A 15,735-nucleotide genomic window follows, 5' to 3' on the forward strand; every position below is an offset into this window, starting at 1 on the left:
AGGCTCATGTTACAGCAGCTTGTAACTTGCAGCCCAACTCACAGCACTGAAAAATCAATGTGCTGTTCACAGTGCACATGTTCCGTTAGAGTATACTGCATTAGTCCGCTATTGTTCCTAGCCACATGGCTAATTAATATTCACTGCACAGTAGTGTTGTCTGGATCATGAATGATTAGGATCTTTGATCCGAATCTTTTTTTGTGAGTCAAATCATCCGAGATTCGGTTCACAGTGGATGTCTGGAAGAACCAGGAACTGCAGCTTCTCTCACTATGCTGCAAATGATTCAAAGATTTGGTTCAAAGATCCGGTTCTTTTCAATGAACCGATTCGAATAAGAGTGACAGACAATATGCCCCATTAGACCAGAGACTGGTGGGAGTGTCTGAGGGCTGGAACTTGGGAGGGCTAAAGAATCATCAATCAGGAAGCAAGGTAAGGGAGAATATTACATCACAATTGGCTTCATACAAGACAGTCAAACATGGAACCTGCCATGAGCTGTCAGGACCATTAATCTCTGCAAATACTATATAAAAATTCTGTGAAATCCAAACGTGGACAGTGAAATGCATATGTAATGTATGTACAGCCAATATTTAGCTACTGATATGTGTTTTTTTTTTTTTTTCTCTGAGACCCTATACCTAACAGCTCCTCTTTAAAATGAATGGCATTCAGTTACAAAATGACTTGTATAGTGATGATGACATGTCTTCTACAATTTTCTGCACTAAAGTGGAGTAAACTATAAGTTAAAATATAGCATCAAAAGCCCCACCTTTATGCTAAAAACATCAAATGGGTTGGCTACACGGACTACAAAACCAAGGTACAGTTACCCATTAAAACATCACACCTCCACAAGACTGAAAAAATATCCAGGTATAGAGATATAAAAGACTCTGAAGTCAGTGCTACCTACTGCTGCAATTCAGTTTTGTGCCAAAATTCAGGGTTTTTATATTTAACATAGTAGTCTCCATCTTCCTCTGAGTTTAATAATTGTTGTTCCCACCGCAGTAAATCTATGCCCTGCAGGACTTCATCTAAAGTCCCATGGGTGTAGATATACGTACCTCACCGAGATGATTGCTGCGCACGCTCCTGTGCACGTTCTCGTCGTCGCCCAGTAGTACCCCGATCAGAAAATGGGAGCACAGTTCCCATTACCTGATCAAAGTGCCTGTGATCAATGATCAATGAGATGCCAGTGGTCTTTGACAAAGTGAAAATAAAACATGCACACACCACTTCCTGTGCATTGTTTACAGTACACAGGAAGAATAAAAGGGAGGGGGGAGACATCTAGTGGCTAAATAGTAAAATTTCACTTACATACATGAAATTAAATAAAAATACATAAAATGCCCCATTAATAATCCCCTTAACTCCTCCACTCTCCCATAGTTACCAAAATAAAACTCTTGTATATAAAAAAGTGACATTTTAAAGAAAATATATAAATAGTTACCTTAGGGACTCAACTTTTTTAATATGTATGTCATGAGGGTATATGTGAGTTTAAAATAACTGTGTGGGTTTTATCGACAGTAGCATGATTTATTTTAAACTGGGATGGCCGAAAACTGAGAAATAATAATTTTTCTTTTCCATTTTTTTATTCTTCCTGTTGCAGTTAGAATAAATTCATTTTTAGCAAAATGTATCACCCAAAGAAAGCCTAATTGGTGGTGAAAAAACAAGATATAGCTCATTTTGTTGCGATAAGTAGTGATAAAGTTATTGGTGAATAAAAGGGAGGCGAGCTGAAATGTAAAAATGTCCCTGGTCCATAAGGGTCAAAACCCCTTCGTGGTTTACTAGTAGCCCTGTATAGAGAAAATCCTATTGCTTGAAGCCCATGGTGTGCTAGATTAACTGTTTCTGAATGTGCTGCCAGCTGCCACTGTTTGTTGTCATCTTGGTCCTCCCTTTGTTGCCTGTGCACCAATCTTCTAAACTCCCTAGCCACTTGGAAGTCTCTTCAAGGGGCGCAGAACAATTCTGAACTGGGCTGGCGCGAGTTTGGGATTGCGCAGGCACAAGGAACAAAATCGCTTGTGAATGAGCGCTTGCCTTCACTGTGTTCACGCAATTCGGAACTGGGCATGCACAGTTCTCTATCTTGTGGTGGTGCTGCTTGGGAGAAACTGCATTCGACTGGAATATCCCATAGAACAAGGAGGAACCTGATGACAATTAGCAGCGGTAGAGTATTCAGGAACAAATAATTTAGCCCACCATGGGCTTTATTCCACAATTATTCTGTCCGTTCAGGTACAGTGACCAGAGGTCCCAGTTTACCCAGGGACATGTCGCCAAATTAGGGTCCCCTGTACCAGGCATAAATACGTCCCAGGTGGGCCACCGGATGTCCCAGTCGCCAGACTCTGAGACCACACAATTGGCTCCCGTGCTCCATGCCTGCCACCTGAACACATCGGCCACAGATCAGAGACGTAGCTGTAAAATTCGGGAATGTTCGTTCGTGATGTTCACCCATCCCAAGAGCAGAAATGTAGTAGTTTACTTGGAATGTTTTACAAGAAATAGGGATTGGCTATTCACCAGTGTTATGTGACAGCAAACTGTCTACTTCTTAAAAATTACTTTTGATGTCAGGTTCATAAATTTACATTGCTTAAGCCTAATTTGACATCACCTGTTTCCCTGAAAATAAATACAAACACAATGCCTGTTTGCACTGTCACAGAACTCGCTGTTCAGAAAACAATAGTGTGAAGAATGCAATGAATAACTGAGGCATTTCAGAAACAGGAAGCACTATTCATTATAGAATGTTGACTTTTCCAAACTGGCATTTGAGACAGATTGGGTAACTAAAACATGACGATCAGCTTCCTACTTTTTAAATGCATATGACTCTACATTTGCATTAATTAGCAATGCACCATATTTTGCACTGTACTGTTAGCAATAATTACATTGAAAGTTCCTACAATATAGTAACTTGTTCTTGTCAGCAGAGTGGGAGTTCCTTCCTCAGATGGCCTGATCAAGCCCATCTCCTCCCACTGCAGCTTTGCCTTCAATAAGAAAGCATTTGCTTGCTGCAAAGTATTAATCTTTCAGCAACAGCAAAGATGAGGGGGGCAGGTTCAATTCTGCATTCACATTAAGAGACTAGTTAATGCCTCCTCCCAGCTCCTTCCTGACCACCTCATGTGTATGGGGGAGAAGTGTGGACAGTTAATAGATTGGTATTCAGTTAACCAACCTGCACTTGACATTCACAAGTACTTTTTTGCACATGTATATTTTTGTGCCCTAGTAAAGACTTATGTAAATAGTAGACAACTAGAGTAGTTATAAGTTAAAAAAATGTTTTATAGTGAGACACTGTACAGGAGACTTCGTACTTTACTATCATACAATCTCTATTCCTGTACTATAAAAACTGTTTGGGGCAAACCAGTTGCCTATTCTGTAAGGAGTCCTTGGGCAAGGACTTCCTAATGCCAAAGGTGGCGACTTAACACACCCTTAGTGGCTGCAGCTCTCAAGAGCTTTGATCCTGACTGGAGACAAGTGCTATACAAATGTTAGCCTTATAACATAAAGATTATAATAATAATAATAATAATAAAATACTGTCTATGGACTGCCTGCTGCTTTTGTGCTGTGATAAGCTGCACATGCCAGCATATTTCAGACTACTTCAACAATACATTCCTTTAAGTTTGTAAATCTAAAATAATCCTAAATAGGGTTTCCATGGAAAACGGAGGATTAAATATCTACAATTCTACAGTCTTTAAAAATGATTTGTATAGCCCTGTGGCTGTTCCTCCAAAGTATGGTAAAATGTCTTGAATCGACTGAAGCTTCGTACAGGCGCTAGATAACACTCGGTCGAGGCGGCCTCTGCCTAGAATCTAGCATGTCTACAGTGGCCCCTGATGCCACTGTACACCCGCTATATTCTTCATCCGATCGCTAGCTGAGGGCATTGTTCCCCTCAATCCACTCACCCCTGCAGGCTGGCAAAGCGTCTGTACAGTGTCTGCCGTATAATGTCACCCAGGGCAGGAACTGAGTCCCGATTCCCGCTGGGCAACATGCCTCGTACATGTAATACTGTGGAGAATGTGTCAGTGGAGAGCGCATGTTACTTAAATGGTTATTAGAGGAATCATTGATGCAATATTTACCAAATCTAGGTAGCAAAGGGTAAACTTATACTTTCACCAGATAGTTTAGGTAACCATTCATATTAAAATCATGTGGTAAGATTGCATAAGCTTGTATCATTGATGGGCACCTTAAAGGATACCCGAAGTGACATGATGAGATAGACATGTGTACGTACAGTGCCTAACACAAAAACTACTATGGTGTGCTTTTTTTTTTCTTTCTCTGTCTGAAAGAGTTAAATATCAGGTATGTAAGTGGCTGACTCAGTCCTGACTCAGACAGGAAGTGACTACAGTGTGACCCTCACTAATAAGAAATTTCAACTATAAAAACACCTTCCTAGCAGAAAATGGCTCCTGAGAGCAAGAAAGAGATAAATGAGCCATGTTGGTGGTATATTTGTCCTTCTTTCACTGACCTTGAATTTTTCCCCATTATGTCTAATTAGAGTTAATTGATTTGATGCATGTCTTGAGCTCGGCTCCTGATAGCCAAACCTAACATTACAGCAACATTTTCTTGACTGGATTACACAATAACAGTGAAATTGGAATGATTGCACTAAATTACTTGAAGGAAGGAACCTAAAGGCAAAAATACATAAATACTGAGGTGAAATGCACTGTGTTTTTCACTCTCCTCCCTCAGCGTGTTTCTACATGCTGAGGAAAACTGATCTGAATGAGCCTAATTGTTATGTTGGTGGTATATTTGTCTTTCACTGACCTTAAACTTTTCCCCATTATGTAGAGGTGTAATTAGAGTTAATTGATTTGATGCATATGCCATTGCTAGCACAAAGAGCTGTAAAAATGAGTCCAAAATATCAACTTTCAAGGAATTGGCACTATATACTGCATTTTGATACCAAAATAACTGGCATTGGATATTTGGTGCACACATAATTACCTTTTCATAGTACCTGGGTCTCTGCATATTAGAATATGTTGCAGCAGGTTGCGTCACTGAGGCATAGCTTGTATAGGTATACACATAACCACTGGGAGCTGGCTTAAACCAGGCCTACAAGCCACACACACCATAGAACACATTTTATTTACATACAGAAATCTATGGCCTGTTTCCCACAAGGGGTGGAGCAGAGATTTTCTCAATAGTTTTTACTACTGAGAAGCCATCACAATACTTCATGGAAAATTAGCCCCTTTCACACAACCCGTTAGCTGCTCCTGTCCACCAGCTTGGTGCTCGCTAGCGCTCGGTACAGGCAGTGGAGAAGTGTTCATTGCATAGAGTCCCATCTGAACATGTACATACCTCACAGCTGTCCCGATTTAGGCGGGACAGTCCTGAACTTGCATGCCCATCCTGCCACCCTGTCCCCAGCAGCTTCTCTCTCTCGTTTTGCCTCTTGTCAGTGGAGAGCTAGCTCTGCCACCAACACGTGTGTGTGTGTGTGTGTGTGTGTGCTAGGCTTTACCAGGAGGTGGAACAAAGGAGGAAATATACTGGCTTGCTTGTGAGATATGGGAGAGAGTGTGTGTGTGTGTGTGTGTGTGTGTGTGTGTGTGTGTGTGTGTGTGTGTGTGTGTGTGTGTGTGTGTGTGTGTGTGTGTGTGTGTGTGTGTGTGTGTGTGTGTGTGTGTGTGTGTGTGTGTGTGTGTGTGTGTGTGTGTGTGTGTCTGAGCTGAGGAGATTGCCTGGCTGTGTGTGCATGACACCACTGACTACCCACTACTAAGGGTGATTTCTGACTACCTAATACCGAGAGAGCACCTCTGACTACCTAATACTGAAGGGGACCCCTGACTACCTAATACCTAGAGTGACTTCTGAATAACTAATGGTCTGTAAATAAAATAAGGTTGCATATATTATCTATTAGACACGTCTTTTAAATTACACTTTTTGCCGCAACATGTTAGATGCATGGCTCACTCAGTCCCTCCCGGTGTGTCCCTCTTTCTCATTTTCAAATGCTGGGAGGCAGTTTCTTGCTGTCCAATAATAGCATGTCAATCTCTGACACGTGTGGGGTTACAAAAGCTTCCATTCAGCTGCACAGAATTGCAGCCATGCTCTGTGCCAGGAGATGGGAAGCTGTCCAATAGGGATGGTCGCTGGATTCTGCGGAATTAGGAATTCCGTGATTCCGGCCGGAATTTGGTGATTCCATTCTGACGGAAAGGAATTGCTATATCACTATGACAGAATTTCTGCGGAAAAATACGAAATTCTGCGGAATTTTACGGAATGCAAATTTTTTTTTTCCCACCAAAGTAATTTTTGCCTAATAAAAAGTATTTCTGCTTGACAGACTTCCTTATTTCCTCCTCATTTCCTCCCTCACCCTGGAGGGAGGAGGTCTTGTCTTCCAGGGAATTGTAGGATTTCAAAAGCCAGCTTATATACATTGGCCGGGAATCGAACACAGGTCTAGTGCTTGGTAGGCAGCTCTCCTCACCACTATACCACCACCAACACTACATGCTGAAGCCAGCCTAGCATGTACCATTTATGATCTATCCAAGAGAAAAATGAGCTTGCTTAGGGATTTATAGGATTTTAAAAGCCAACTCGCATACATTGGCCAGGAATCGAACCCAGGCCTACCGCTCTGTAGGCTGCTATCCTAACCATTATACCACCAACACAACACACTACAATACTACATGCTGAAGCCAGCCTAGCATGTACCATTGTGATATATCCAAGAGAAAAATGAGCTTGCTTAGGGATTTGTAGGATTTTAAAAGCCAACTCACATACATTGGCCAGGAATCGAACCCAGGTGTTAAGTAGGTACTGTAAAGCATACAGTCAATGAAAAAGTATGCTCTCCTGTACCTGGTAAGGTGTGCATTTAGAGGTAACGCACTGCAGCAGTGCGTTACCATACATTGCTATCGTCACACTGGGAACATTGCATAGACTTTTTTTTTTTACAGACTTTGCTCTGCAACATTCCACTGTGAACATAGCCTGAATCTTTAGCGCAGTCCTTATTGAGTAGATGATGTTAGTTATAATTAATAATATTTGTTATAGATCCATTAACTGTGCATCATACTGTATGTTTCAGATTACGGCAAGCTAGGATGATTTTGCATTTTTTTTCTTCTTTCCAGTCAACCATTAGACATTTGGTTTAAAGTTTAAGTTTACAGTTTGGGCAGCATTTCAATGTCTGTTTAGGCATCAAAGGGATAATATCCTTTCAAGGTTAAATGTACTTCAGGGTGATACCGTTGAGAAAAATGTGCTATGTATTTTATCACATTTTGTGAGGGAATTTTTTTTTTAACATACAACTATCAGGAGAAAACTACAGTTTTGCAATAACCTATGAAAAAATTGTGTTGAAAATGATCTCTAGGTTATCCCAGAACTTTGCAGAGAAACACAATGTTCCCTTGTTTCTCTAGCAATAGAAAAGCTGACTGAAAGTGCCTGGACACTGCACAAGCATAGTGTTGGCAAGAATATTTACACTGTAGAAAAATAGTGCAAACATACCTTCCAACACTGGAGGCTGGGAAGGAGAGACTCAAAGTCAAGATATGAATTTGTGGTGCACCAAAGTGGCAGAAATGTGCACGGCCCAGTAAGCATGATGTCATTACATTCTTCTTTTACCCCTGTAAAAATGCAGTACAGCGCATGAGTCCCCAGTACTTCCTCATTACTGTATAGCGCTGCCTATAATACTGTAATGCCAAGTTATATTCTACTTTACTATGGTGCCTGTTTCAGGTGGCATAACCTCCCTCCGGACCCCATCATACTTTAATGTACTCTCCTATAATAATTCTTACAACATGAAATTCCCCCATTATATAGTATATTATTGTATAATATAATTATATAAACCCCCTCAAGTATGCATCACCGCAACTATAAATGCACATGTTATCGTATAATGCACAGCATGCCCTGTGTTATTCCAACTGCCAATTTGAACTTACCAATACAATATAGCTACATTGTGATTGCTATGTGATTATATTCTCCATCGCTATGCAACGTGTGAAAGTATTCTAACTGTGCCTCGGAAGAGCTCATAATTCAATCTCTGGTATGGCCATAGTCTTATCATAGTAAAAGGCCAATTTTGGGGTGACCCAATTACCTTATCGCATACCTATTAAACTGCTGCCAGAAGATTTGGGTGAAGGATAAACGTCTCACCCTGCTTGTGCACAAGTTCCAGCGGCGTTAATTACTATTCCCCCTCCAGGCCGCTCTGGATAGTGGGGAAAAGACGTAATTCGACTTCCAGCTATTGCTGGTGGCCGAATTACGATGTTTTTAGAGTAATGTGTGCTCCAAATCACTCCCTGAGTGCTGCTATAGCCGTAATTCCTATTACAGCCTATGGTGGCACCAGCTGCACCTAAATCTCCTGCGCTGCAGAGAGTGTCCTAGCCCAGATTTAAAACAGGGGTTCTATCTTTACAGGAGGATTTTCCAGAAGGAGAATCCTGATTCAATGGCCCATCCCTGTTGGGGGTGTCTGCACTCTGCACATAAGTGTTTTAGGAAGATCTACTTGATGACTCTGCAAGTTTTCATTTTATGCATTTATTACAGGTTGTTGCAGTTTGCATCATAAAATCAAGCTAGTCTTGCTAATCACAGAAGAGATGAGTGACTATGTAGAACACTTCCATGCAAGTAACAGCCAGTTTATTACAACCACTACATTCTAGCAGTCCCTTTTCAGTGAAACTTATAATACAATTTAAATTGTCTGAACCTCATTTTGAACTGCACTGGCATGTTTTGCAGCATCTCAGCAGAATAACATATTTTGCTTGTAGCACATATGCTCTATCTATGCTAAATGGCAGCTACAACTCCAAAGATGGTTTTACCCATTGTGACTTCAGTAAGGCCACTGATTGAAGCTTTGTTTGTACTAACCATATAGAGTATTATGCTCATTGAAAATGGATGTAAATCTCATGCTCATTGGCTCTGCCCTTCTGGCCAACCAAAGGTGACTTTGGTGGGCAGGGTCCTTCTTTTTCTTTTTGAGTTTTTACACACTGCACCTGGTTAGGAAAAGACTGTGTTTTCCAGGCTTTGCACCGCACAGCTTGGAGGGGGGGGGGGGGGGGGGGTTATAAAAAAATAAAAATGTGTGTACTGCTGCAGGCCGCTAGGGAATGCATGGTGAAATGTGCACATGCAGCTTTATTCTCTGCTCATTTCACTGAAGCAGAGTGCTGCTCCTGAAATGCAGGGAAGTGCAGAGGGATGCAGGGGTCTGTAGTTCTCTGTACACCATGGCCTGCTACATCCTGCCCAGTGATAGCAGCAATATACTAAGCCAATAGATGTTATGCTCCAGTTTACAAAATCAAGCCTGGAGAGCTTTCATTTTACATTTGTTTCATTTTCAAACTTACACAATATGCCACACAAGCCAGTTAGTATAAACTGCACAATTTAGTTTTAAATACCAGGGTCGGTTCTAGACTTTCGACTGCCTGAGGCAAACTTGTGAGGATGACAGCCCCCCCCCCCCCCCCCCCCCCCCACACACACACACACACACACACACACACACACACACACACACACAGCACCTGACAAGTTACTCTGCCTCAGTTAATGTTCTTAGTCAGCAAAGGAGCTTATGCAACAATTTGAGACATGACATGCTGCAGCTCAACACAATAACTAACTGGCTGGCTGGCTCGCTGGCGGCGACTCTGTGACAAACTGCTCACCCTCAGCCAGTTGGCCATTCTCTATTCCTTATCAGTCAAGACAGCAGTGCCACCTCCTCCCTTCTGCTGTGCAAATCAAATGAAAAACTGCTGCTCTCCTGCCTCCCTGTCCTCAATCACTGTCAGATTCTTTGCCCAGATGATTGGCTGCTTAAGAGAGCTGAGACTATTTGACACGGAGGGATTGGCAGCTGAGCTGCAGATGACGTACTCCTCTCCGCCTCCCCTATTAGATTGGGAGCTGACAGGTGGCTTTACCTCCACATTTTCATACTGCCTGCCTCGCTAAACATGGATTGGAGGAGAGATGCTAACAAGGCGGGATAAGACGCCCGGGTGACCAATCAGATTTCTCCTATATTTCTCTATGGGGAAAATAAAGCGATTTAACCTCTTTATACTAAGGAGTTAATGCAGACTGAAGATAAGAAAGGGTGAGGATCCTTATTGATGGATGCATAAGATTAGGACAGTTCCAAGACAATACAGGATGTTTAAAGTTTTTTTTTTTGTTTGTTTTTTTTTTAGACATAATGGCCAGATATAGGAAACCAATAGGAAAGTGTAAAAATGATTGACATTATAAGCTGGCCAATGGGAAAATGAAATGGGGGCGGATTTATGTTGCATATGATCCACCCCTTCCCATAGAGTATAAAAGGAGGTCAGCTACTAGGCTTAGTTGGCTGCTGAGCAGGAGTCAAATCGCTCTCCTTTATTGTTTTTCTGTTGAAGTGTATATATGAATGCTGTTTTGCACTATGCACTTTTTCCCCTGACGAAGCCTCCAATTAAGGGGATAAAACATGTTGGGTTGGTGGTTGGGTATGGTTTAGATGTTTAATTAGTATAATTTTCAATGAATATAGGGTAACCATGTTTTAAACTAATAATTAAAAGTTATGTATTAGCTTGCTTGATGGGGTTAATCTAGTGTTTTGATTCATCACAAATTGTGTATATTGTAGACTCCTCACACAGCACAACAAGCTGCTTTTCCCCAATGATGACCTCTTCACCTCACTCGCGCTCCTCTTGCTTCTCCTCCTACTCTGACTGCATGCTGTTAGCATAAGCACAGTACAAACATGCTTCCCCTGTAATCTCTGTGCCTGATGCAAGTGTTTCACCCAGTGTCGGACTGTGAGCTAGAAAAGATGAGTAAATCCACTTGCTGGCCAAGCAGGAGTAATTAAGTGTTGCTGCTCACAGTGAACACTTGCTGCAGGTTTCTATTGGGAGTAATAATAACACAGTGTCACTGCTTCTTGGCCAGCACATGGATTTCCTCAGTTTTTCCACCTCCCAGTCTGACACTGGTTTCACCTTGTTTCATGAGAGAACCAGCTCTGAATAACATAAGGTGTACAGGTATGTTGAGCATACTGGAATGTAAGGAGAGCAGTAAGACATGAAGCTCTGGTTTCTTTAACTCCATTAGGCCTGATGATATGTTTAAATCAATGGGACGCCCCAGCTGTATGCTTCTGCCAGGGTCCCCATCAGTATTGTGGTGCCTGTCCCTGGCAGTGGAACAAACATGAATAATGGTGTGTAGTGTGAACAAGACAAGGGAAATGCGATAGGCACAATGCATCAGATCAAGATATGCTGTGAATGTACGATTATGCATCCATCAGTGTGGACTGAGCCTAAAGAATAGTTCTCTTCTTACAGACACCAGACTCGCAGGACTGACAATATAGGACATTTTTTACATAAACTGTATTTTAGTTGTATATTCAGCTGTTTGCCGTACAATAACCTTTCAAAACCCTAACTCACAATACCAGAATTTTCATTGTTAGTAAAGGCGCATAGGGGACTATGCTGCTACTACTAATACAGGTATCATATTTGATGCAGTTGTGCCAGAGACATTCCTTTTGTAAGAAGCAGTAACATGACCCCACCTGACTCCTCCATCTGCTCCCTTCTGTGGAGGATCTTCCTCCAAGGGTCAGCTCTTTATACACCGTGAATTATTAGCTGGTGTCCCATCCCATCTTTTCCCTCACCTACGTGGCTGACATTAGTCACCATTGCAACCCAGATGGATAATAATTCCTAATACAAAAAATGTTATGTGCAATGCAAAAAACTCTGTGCTTTTTACATAATGGTACATGTGTAACCTTGCCTATAATCTTACATCTCATCATATTGCATACATAGTCTATCAATAGGATTATATGATGGCAAGCTTCAAGTACAGCCTTTGTTCCAAACAGCGTCTCACAACTTTTTATCTAGTTCTTGTAAACCAGCTCTAGCAGCTACATAACACAGATCAAAAACAAAAATACAGAAATGAGAGAGCACCTCTTATAGTGTAATACAGTATGTATTATTTATTGCCTTATAAGATACTGTACATGGAATCTAGAGCACATGTAAAGCTCAAATGAGAACCTTCCCACTAGAGTATAGGTGCCACGGCCAGCGGTCTCGTCAAGTAGGTGTCCAAATTTCCCACTTACAAAGAAATCACCCAGACAGCTTTGTCCATGATCTAGTGATGTTACAATGCATTTTGGAAGTTCTACTTTCTTCAGGTTTTATTTTTATGCTTGCTTTTTAGTCTTGAGGAGCAGCCTTTAAATGGTGAGTCTTTTTCTGAAAGAACTCCACTAATTGCAGTAGTAGAGTTTTATTGCTTTGGCAAATGCAGAGCTATTAATTAGATTGATCAAGTAGAAGCATTTATTTGCTACTGAACCTGCATATTTAAGCATTCTGTATCCTTTTTGCCTTAGCATTTGGACATTTTTGTCTATGTGAAAACAATACTGGTCAACTGACTTGAATATGTAGCTACTTTTCATGGTTCCAATCTAGCAATCATTTTCATCGGAGATAAATAACTGTTCTGCTGCTTTGTTATTGTAGCACAGAAGGATTATACTTTGTCCATCCACTCTTAAATGAAATCATTCATTTATCTTTCCCCAGCATTCCCATTCGGAAAACTCCCAGTCTTAGAAATTGATGGAGTGGTCTATTCTCAAAGCCTTGCCATCAGCAGATACCTGGCCAAACAATCAGGTAATTTATTTCATTTTGTTATGTATTGTTCATCTCACTATAGATAGGACTAGACATCTTTGAAGTGCTTATGATTTTAGTTTGTCTGTCGTAGCTTTTAAAAGTAACCTTTGTGTGATAAAGGACAAATCCAGTAAATTACATGTGTTTCAAGTGGGACTGTATGAGGAAGTGCTGAGAGGACAAGGCTGCCGCAGAGCTTTCTATAAAAACATTAGCTGAATCTGAGTATTTAAAAAGACCCGTGGGAATTGCCTTCTTAATAGTGAGGCAAGGGCTAGAAAGTCATGCCAAAATAACGTGAATAGTCTTCAGGTCAAGGGTGGACCTTGTGTTTCCCTTTTAGTAAATAAGGAAGCATTTCCTCCATGCATCTATATGCTCATATTCCATCAGTTTCACCATGTTTATAGAAGCCTGTCATTTCACCAGTTTTGGTACCACACTAGTTTATCTGCAAACCTCTAAATGTAGTGTTATAATATACAGGATCTTCTCAAAAAATAAGCATATTGTGATCAAGTTCATTATTTTCTGTAATGTACTGATAAACATTAGACTTTCATATATTTTAGATTCATTACACACAACTGAAGTAGTTCAAGCCTTTTATTGTTTTTCTTATTGATGATTTTGGCATACAGCTCATGAAAACCCAAATTTCCTATCTCAAAAAATTTGAATATTTCATCCGACCAATAAAAGAAAAGTGTTTTTAAAACAAAAAAAGTCAACCTTCAAATAATTATGTTGAGTTATGCACTCAATACTTGGTTGGAAATCCTTTTGCAGAAATGACTGCTTCAATGCGGCGTGGCATGGAGGCAATCAGCCTGTGGCACTGCTCAGGTGTTATGGAGGCCCAGGATGCTTTGACATCGGCCTTACGCTCATCCAGAGTGTTGGGTCTTGCGTCTCTCAACTTTCTCTTCACAATATCCCACAGATGCTCTATGGGGTTCAGGTCAGGAGAGTTGGCAGGCCAATTGAGCACAGTAATACCATGGTCAGTAAACCATTTACCAGTGGTTTTGGCACTGTGAGCAGTTGCCAGGTCGTGCTGAAAAATGAAATCTTCATCTCCATAAAGCTTTTCAGCGGATGGACGCATGAAGTGCTCCAAAATCTCCTAATAGCTAGCTGCATTGACCCTGCCCTTGATAAAACACAGTGGACCAACACCAGCAGCTGACATGGCACCCCAGACCATCACTGACTGTGGGTACTTGACACTGGACTTCAGGCATTTTGGCATTACCCTCTCCCCAGTCTTCCTCCAGACTTTGGCACCTTGATTTCCGAATGACATGTAAAAGTTGCTTTCATCCGAAAAAAGTACTTTGGACCACTGAGCAACAGTCCAGTGCTGCTTCTCTGTAGCCCAGGTCAGGCGCTTCTGCCACTGTTTCTGGTTCAAAAGTGGGTTCATGCTTCCATCTGCTGAAAAGCTTTATGGAGATGATTTCATTTTTGAGCACGACCTGGCACCTGCTCACAGTGCCAAAACCACTGGTAAATGGTTTACTGACCATGGTATTACTGTGCTCAATTGGCCTGCCAACTCTCCTGACCTGAACCCCATAGAGCATCTGTGGGATATTGTGAAGAGAAAGTTGAGAGACGCAAGACCCAACACTCTGGATGAGCTTAAGGCCGATTTCTAAGCATCCTGGGCCTCCATAACACCTGAGCAGTGCCACAGGCTGATTGCCTCCATGCCACGCCGCATTGAAGCAGTCATTTCTGCAAAAGTATTCCCGACCAAGTATTGAGTGCATAACTGAACATAATTATTTGAAGGTTGACTTTTTTTTTTGTTTTAAAAACACTTTTCTTTTATTGGTCGGATAAAATATGCAAATTTTTTGATATAGGAAATTTGAGTTTTCATGAGCTGTATGCAAAAATCATCAATAAGAAAAACAATAAAAGGCTTGAACTACTTCAGTTGTATGTAATGAATCTAAAATATATGAAAGTCTAATGTTTATCAGTACATTACAGAAAATAATGAACTTTATCACAATATGCTACCGTATATACTCGGCTATAAGTCGAGAAATTTAGGTCTGATCTACTTTTGTAAAGTAGGGGGGTCGACTTATACTCGCGTCAGACCTAAATTTCTGACTTGTAGCTGAGTATCAATTGACCCCTCTGCTCTGCATCTGCTGCAGTATGCCCCCTCTAGTGCTACCAGCCAACCAAATTGTATCCCCCTGCTCTAAGATTCCTAGATGCCACAATGCTGTGCCCCCCTGCAAGCAGAAGAATGGACTAACCCCCGCTCATTAATTATTCTCTCAGGCGGCAGCTGAGAACGCAGCTCTCTCCCTGGCATTCGCTGTAAGTGCTGACACTTCAGGGAGAAGCGGCAATTAGATGGGCATGGGACAATGATGCGAATGGCAGGGGGCGGAGATTAAATTGCCAGTGTCCTTTCAAAAGCTGCTTGCATCAGGGATAGGCAGGTGAGGAAAGTGATCGGTGGCTGGAACGGAGGGTTTTAGAGTGACTCCTACAACCGCTGCGGGGGTGGAAGCCGCTCTAAAAATCCCTCCGTTACAGCCAGCGATCACTGTCCTCGCCAGCCTATCCCTGATGAAAGCAGTTTTTCATGACAGGACACCGGCGATTTAAGCTTCATTGCCAGTGCGGTATCCTCTATACTCCCTCCTTTCCACTCTCTATCCAATAGTACAGCGGGACTCCCGATGTCACATGACACATGAAGTCACATGACATCAGGAACCGGAGCTGTACTATTGGACAAATAGCGGCATGAATGGAGAGTGTATAGAGGATTCAGCGCTGGCAATGGAACTGTAAGTGT

General features: G+C 41.6%; 1 protein-coding gene across 2 annotated transcripts in view; it reads left to right on the top strand.

Annotated features, from left to right (window-relative positions):
• HPGDS (hematopoietic prostaglandin D synthase) overlaps positions 1 to 15,735 on the top strand; it is a 93,202-nt gene that overhangs the window by 25,731 nt on the left and 51,736 nt on the right. For both annotated transcript variants that reach the window (XM_068270927.1, XM_068270934.1), the window contains exon 3: positions 12,810 to 12,902. In XM_068270927.1, the coding sequence (XP_068127028.1) occupies positions 12,810 to 12,902 (93 nt within the window). The remainder of the gene's footprint in view (positions 1 to 12,809; positions 12,903 to 15,735) is intronic.

The sequence above is a fragment of the Hyperolius riggenbachi genome, chromosome 1 (assembly GCF_040937935.1).
Source record: "Hyperolius riggenbachi isolate aHypRig1 chromosome 1, aHypRig1.pri, whole genome shotgun sequence".
Lineage (NCBI taxonomy): Eukaryota > Metazoa > Chordata > Amphibia > Anura > Hyperoliidae > Hyperolius > Hyperolius riggenbachi.